Below are 7,098 nucleotides of genomic sequence, written 5' to 3'. Positions count from 1 at the left end.
GTATGCTTCGAGGAACAATAATAAAAATAAATACATGAGGACAAAAAAATAAAATATTTACAAGTTAGAATATTATAACACACATACACGCGCTGGAAAAGTACCGATTTAAATTAAATATTTTTAAAATTAACAAATACATACAAGTTATATTAATTTAATAATAAAAAACATAAAAATAAAATAAATCGAATTATCAATTAGTATCACACTATAAACAAACGTAACGTTTGCATTTTTCACTCGATAATCGACATCACCACGAGATCATAATTATCTATTTATTTTCGTTTATTTATTTTTTATTATTTTCAGACGTATTTTATTATTAAAGAGGGCTCCTAAAAATAGTTAAAAGAAAATCAGTCAAACGCTTGGAGACAAAAAAAAACAGAACAAAAGAATTGCACATCCAAAAAAGTAATATATACATACAATATAATAAAATGTTAAATAAAAAAGTTATAAAATAAAATATAAGCGTAGCCAAAACAGAAATAATAGTAAAACGAACAACAATGCGATAAAAATTATTTTTAAAGCTTAGTAATAGTATTTTATTTGTTTCTGCCCAAGCTCTTCATCTCATGTAGGTTCCCACCTGAAGACCGTAAGTATATATATTAATTTGATGCATCCCAAACCTGTTGCCTAATACATGAAATGGAATGTAACACTGTTCATTATCACATTTCGGGAATATGCATCATTTTATTTAAATGAGATTATCGTCCACTACACCTCAGATGCGATAATAGAAAGCAGCATTTAGGAGCCCAGAATCACAATATAACTTATCAGAAAAAAACACCACGATAATAATTAAATTACATTACTTAGAAATACGTTTTTTAAACTAACACCGTCAACACATCACCACTGGCACTGGTTGGATTTTGTTGTTGCAATGTCCGTTGTTTGTTAATGTTTATAACGCTTTTATTAAAGTCTTTATGAGCTACGGAATCATCGAACGCAGCAGTGTTCTTCCGCACGTCCGGATTTTGTGCTTTGTAAAGTAATATTTGACTGTTACGATGCGCGGGATTCAGCCCGTCGTTTCTTTTAATGTTGTCTCCAACAATTTTTAAACTGTTCGAATCCGTGCTCGGTCCTGGTAGGATGTGCATGGTTCTTCGTGAACCGGGGCAATCGGCTTCGGAGATCATTTCCAGCATTTCGTTGGAGCTGTCGTGTTGTTGCATGATCGACGAGAGCGGTCGTACAACACTCACTTTTGGAATGTCTAAACAAGAGGTTGTACCGGCACTCAGACTTGCCATGCTGCCCATGTCGTCCTTTAATGGATTTGCGTATCTTCTCAAATTCTCTTCGTTCTGGAGATTGTTCGATTTTTCATCTTCGTGATTTCGATGACAAGGGTCCGTCGATTGAGATAAGTTGATGCCGCTCAAACCTAAATTTCTTTGACGTTGTCGGAAATAAAGAATCCCGACCAGTATTGCGGCAGTTAAGCCTATAACGATGAAGCAAATGAGAGCTATCAGATACTTATTACTTGGTGGCTCTTCGGATACTAAGGCCGTTTCCACTTTAACTTCTAAGATGGATTTTAATGCTGTCATTGAGGTTTGTTGTCGAGAAACAGCTTCTCCAAGAATTCTGATTCCTTCTAAAACGCCCTCCTTTCCAGACTGTAACAGAACAACATAGTTAAAAAAAAACTCAATCAGACAATCCAGTAATTCATTACCAATGTAACTTCTATTGTGTCGTTATAATCCGTCTTCAAATCACATAAAAGGACCAGCTCGTTCTCCATGTCATTTGCTGCTTCGTGATTTGCCAAAATTCTCCTCAAGTCATTGCAGAGTCCTTCCACGGTCGTTCCGCCGGGTAGTTTTCCACGTTCAAGGAGAAGAGTCAGTCTTGCGCAAGTATTACTAAGGACTGCCTGGTTGGGCCAACAAGTAACGGGACTTGGTACGACGGGTGGTTTAACACGCTTTCCACTTTCCAAATCTCTGCATTCTCCAAATGGAAGGCAGGGCGGCGTCAAACAGGATTCGGAAGGGGACGGTACGCAAACTTGATTTGAATTGCACACTGTATTCGGAGAGTTAGGAAAGCGACAGTTGGTCAATCCGCACCATATTCTGGTGCATTTCGCCATTCCATTGGTACAAATACAAGTGTTGCATTCGTGTTGCCATGTCGCGTTGTTTTCTAAATTGTGGTTTTGCCAATTACAACCGTCAGGAAGCGGCAGATAGGAAAGATCGTTAACTGATGACAAAAAAGAAATAAAAATTATAATGGTGATTAATAAAAATATTTAAATAAAAACAGTCTTCTTCTTTCAAAATTTATGCATTTTTCTGTTTCTATCATTTTTCAAATGTACAATTCAAATTAAAAACGCCAAATTTTATATCCAAACCCATCAATTTCCAACAAAATGTTTCTTTTTTATAAATGGTTACTACAATAGTCCAGTTGAAATATGATTTTAAAAAAAATAATTCTGCTTACGGTCACATTGAGGTCCTCTTCGTCCTGGAGGGCATTTACAATTAAATTCCCCGATACCATCGATACACGTACCACCGTGGCCGCAAGGATTCGATGCGCATTCGTTTACGTTGATCTTACAGTCGGGACCGGTGAAACCTTTGGCACATTCGCATAAAAACCAGTTAACCCCGTCTATGCATTTGCCTCCGTTGTAACAGGGTTGAGGAATACAATCGTTGACGTCTTCTTGGCAATGATTTCCGGTAAAACCATCCCGACAAATGCATTGATAATAATCACCGGTATTCACGCAGGTACCTCCGTTTTGACAAGGATTCGAACGGCACGCGGCTTGTTTGGAAATGTGGCAAGTAGTACCTAGATATTTTGAGATAGAATTATCGTAAATAATAAAGATGTTGCGCAGCACGTACCTTCCCAGTCCGGAGGACACCTACAAACGAACGTGCTGCCAAGATCTTGACAAGTTCCGCCGTTCTTGCACGTCGAATGATCACAATGGCTGTCTTTGAGAGTGCATGTTTTACCTTTCCAACCGTTTCTGCATTCGCATTCAAAGTCAGCCACGCGATCAGTGCAAGTGCCATTGTTATGACATGGATTTGGATTACAATCGTCCGTATCTAAAATATTTATATATTATAGAAGATTGTAAATATGGTAAAAATAAAAAATTAATTAACTCACTTATATTACAAAGAGCCCCTTCCCAGCCCTCTTTGCAAATGCACTGAAATGCGTTGATCTTATCTACACAGGTACCACCGTTCTCGCATGGATTCTTTTTGCAGTCATTTATATCTGTAATAAAAAGACAAAATTTTGTTTTTTGGACTGGAATTGTTATTATAGAATGCAATTTACTTTCGTGACAATATTTTCCCGTATATCCTGGTAAACAGGCACATCGATATCCCGCTCCTGAAGTGCTTACGCAATGCCCATGCTCTCCGCATATGCTACGAGGCGATACCTTGGTCCCAGCCATGGAAACTATCATGCAATTATCAACTCCTGCAAGGAAATATTAAAATTAATTCGCGTTTCTGGATACAGAAATAATGTAAACGAAATGATAGCGAATTAAATATAAACCCTCGAAAACCAGCGAAAATTGCATGAAAATAGCTGCTGGCCCTGCTGAAGGGCAATCAATTTACTACTTCATATGTCGGTTATGATTTCGAATTTTTTTGCTACACAAGGCAGCAAATGTTTGCGTTTAAATAGTGCGTCATTGTCTTTCCAGCATAAAAAATAGAACAGTACTGTTATCATCGAAGCATTCTTCTTCTTAAGGTGCCATATTTCAATCGGAAGATAGGCGAGAAATGCAGTGTAAAATTTTTTTCAAGCAACTCAACTGTCGTAAACCCTGTCATCTCCGAACCAGGGAAGTTTCCCTTTTCTTGTACAGTTTCCCGTTTCCTTCATAGTGAAAAAACCGTTGGGTACTTCAGTCCCACTAGCTACGAATACTGGGAGACGGGGGATCATATTGGAGTACGCCGGAGGGTAGCGGAGGGAAGCCTTATTCAGCCCCCTTTCAGGAATCGTGGGAATAGGTGGATGATGGTAGGAGTGATAACGATGAGACGAACTAAATAAATATAGTAGAGAAGTGAAAGATTATCTGTAGGATATTATTACAACTTCAACATTAGCCCATGTAATATAAGGAAACCACAGAAAAACATGGATCAGGGCAGACGGACCCAGAATCGAATCGGTGTCCTCCTGAATGCCAAGCAATGATCTAAACCTCTGCGCCAAGCCGCTCTGTTAGTCATACTTCTTACGCCAACATTTACCGAAGCACGATACGAATTGTATCGTACGAACCAACTTGATTTCGTCACCATCCATGAAATGGCCAGAGCGATCGATACCATTTGATCAGGCCGTCTTAACAACCTGGGCGATTGCACTTTTGGAGGGGCAGTTAAACCGGGTACCGATTTACTTTTTTAGGTTGAAGGTTTTGTATTTACTAAAAGAAAAAATTGTTATGCGGTACAGTATTGTCGCAGTTCACGCAATTGAACAAACTCTATCAACGGTGGTGCCGTGGTCGCCATCTGTATATGGTGAGCTGACCATTTCCAACTGTTTAATTTATTTTGTATATAAGCAAAAATATTCTAAACCATCGCTCCTTACTTCGTTATACCCTCGACATTTTTCTAAAAAACAACCTTCATAGTCTTAATTTCGGGGACGATCCTGCGTTTGATAGGTATCCAAGCTAGTCCGTCGTACAATTCCATATCGAAACATTATAAATGGAAACATAACATTTCGTCTATATATCGTAGGGTCGTAACCGCCAGACGATCACGGTTATATTACCATAACCACACCGGCAGAAAAGGACCTTCATTGGTCCAAGAACGGCCTGGGGTAGAGGGTTTTAGTCGGTAGGTCTGAGGACTTCTTCCTCGGAAATCCGACACTACCCAGTCGTACGGACGGCTGGGTGTCTTTTGAGGACCACGAAAACAAAAAAAACATGGCCTATAGTCGTTTTCAGACTTTCACGGTTGACATTGTGAAATCGTTTATTTTTTGGGTTGTTATGCCGTTGTGGATGGCGATTGATTATGTTGTTGCTCGTGGCTGGCACCATATTCAGGGGCAACTGGACCGGTAACACTTTTGCATCAAAAGAATTAGCCAAGTTGCCACTGAGAATCCACAACTAGAGGAACGTTTAACACAGCAAATGGAAAATCCGTATGATTTATAAGGTATAATAAGCAAAGTGCTCGGGACAATTTTAGCAAGGTTACAGTAGGCATTACATTTTCCATAAGATACATCATAAGAAGTTGAAGACCGGGCGTTGTATGGGGTGGTCGAAACGAGAAGTTTTACTACATTATTAACATGTAGGTCGATCGTTACGCATGATATGTGCGAATTAAATATTTTGATGGGTGCAAAAGGTGTCATTGTGTTTGTTGTTCATTGAAAATAACGAGTGGAGGAATGCGCCGACACGGCATAGATACAATGAAACACAACGTTTAAGAGGACTAAACAGAGATCAGATAGGATGTAGTACAAGCGGATATCTAGCATCGGCGTCATTGTAATAAGCTAAATACGTGGGCCGTGTCAGAGACCAACAATGACTTGCAAATTGCAAGAAGCACTCTCCATAGCGAACGAGACAAAGGGAAGAGATCACATCAACTAGAACGCTTTGTTACAACGAAACGACAACGTTTACCAGCTTCTCTTTTTTCTTAACACATTTTCTACAATTTCGTTCTAGTTACATCTCCGTATCATCGTGCTGGCAACGTAATACTAATCGATGGTATTTTGTGCAGAATTCAAAAATATCCAATCGTAATTTTTCTAAACCATGAAATGACTTCAACAAAACATCTTTACAAATAATTTTAATCAAATTATAGCTGTTCAAGTAGATTATTATATTTTTATTTACGTTGCTGTCAACTCTCTGAAATATATATTCAACCATGTTCGTTTTGGGTCTTCCTCTATTTATGTTGTCTAAACATTTTCAGATGTACTTGATTTCATATCGGCTGTTTCTTTCATCATTTAATTAAAACAGCTGAAATGTTTAGGTCACTGTTTTGAAATGAAATGTACTTTTTTACAATAAAGGATAGCACTTGACGTCTTATTGTTGCAACTAATGTGGACAGTGATATTTCAGAGATAATGCGAGCAGTTGTTGCTGCCAGCACGTTTAGTTAAGAATGTCTCAGGATAAAGCTTCTTCAGAAGAAATAAGAAAAGTAATAATTCACTTTCATTCGTAAGGGAATTCTGCCGCGCTAATTGTTTAATTTATTAGGTTTCTTATTTTTATTACTTAAAATTTTGTTTATATTAAACGTTAATGAACAACTTCCAAATTATATTAATTCTGAATCCGTAAAATGTAAGATGAATCTCGTCAGGTTCGAAAGTTGGTTGAAAAGTTGCGTTGTGCGATTATATTGTGCATGAATCTGTTCAAGATGACGCGCTAGTTGACAGGCAATTTCGTGGCACGGTGGGACAAGGCACGATAGGGGGCAACGGTGCCCCGCCGTGCTCGAAATGGAGCTCACCATCAATGCGGTCTCCCAATACCTAGATGATAGTGTGCCGTCTGCCTGTACAGGATTCGATGAGATTGAGGAGAAATTAGGAGAATAAGAGACGGAGACCGTACTGTACGTAAATATTACAAGCGGGTATAGTAATCCACAAAAGATAAGACAAGCCCGACCGGTATTCGCTATGTGCACGTTGACGCCAGCGCCTGAAGTGTCGGTTTCAGAAACTTTACAGTGAATAAATCCAATTACTTAAGAAATTATACACGCTCAAAAAAAATAATTATTTAATACAATTTATTAAGTTTTATCCTGCAAACTATGCGACCATGTCAGAAAGCACTTTGTTCGTGTTCTGTAATTCATTGTTCAAATACAACGCGTAATTCAAGTTTCGAATTTTATTGTTTTCCAATCGCAAATCCACTGTTTCCACACAAATTACAGAGGCGACTAAATTCGTTAGGTGCAGTCCGAAGGCAACAGTATGTATAAGAATTTCGTTATTTTATGAATATATATT

At 38.3% G+C, this 7,098-nt stretch overlaps 1 protein-coding gene across 1 annotated transcript in view; it reads right to left on the bottom strand.

Annotated features, from left to right (window-relative positions):
• Nucleotides 1–6: 6 nt before the first annotated feature.
• Nucleotides 7–7,098, bottom strand: part of LOC108736272 (protein jagged-1b) — a 227,676-nt gene continuing 220,584 nt past the window's right edge. Inside the window, exons 13-18 of the mRNA XM_025975193.1 lie at nucleotides 3,361–3,510; nucleotides 3,184–3,297; nucleotides 2,910–3,119; nucleotides 2,494–2,853; nucleotides 1,715–2,247; nucleotides 7–1,655 (exon numbers count right to left, since the gene is read on the bottom strand). Of these exons, the coding sequence (XP_025830978.1) occupies nucleotides 852–1,655; nucleotides 1,715–2,247; nucleotides 2,494–2,853; nucleotides 2,910–3,119; nucleotides 3,184–3,297; nucleotides 3,361–3,510 (2,171 nt within the window). The 3' untranslated portion in view covers nucleotides 7–851. The remainder of the gene's footprint in view (nucleotides 1,656–1,714; nucleotides 2,248–2,493; nucleotides 2,854–2,909; nucleotides 3,120–3,183; nucleotides 3,298–3,360; nucleotides 3,511–7,098) is intronic.

Source organism: Agrilus planipennis, unplaced genomic scaffold, assembly GCF_000699045.2.
Source record: "Agrilus planipennis isolate EAB-ADULT unplaced genomic scaffold, Apla_2.0 scaffold97, whole genome shotgun sequence".
NCBI lineage: Eukaryota > Metazoa > Arthropoda > Insecta > Coleoptera > Buprestidae > Agrilus > Agrilus planipennis.
This window is presented reverse-complemented; position numbering and strand designations above follow the sequence as displayed.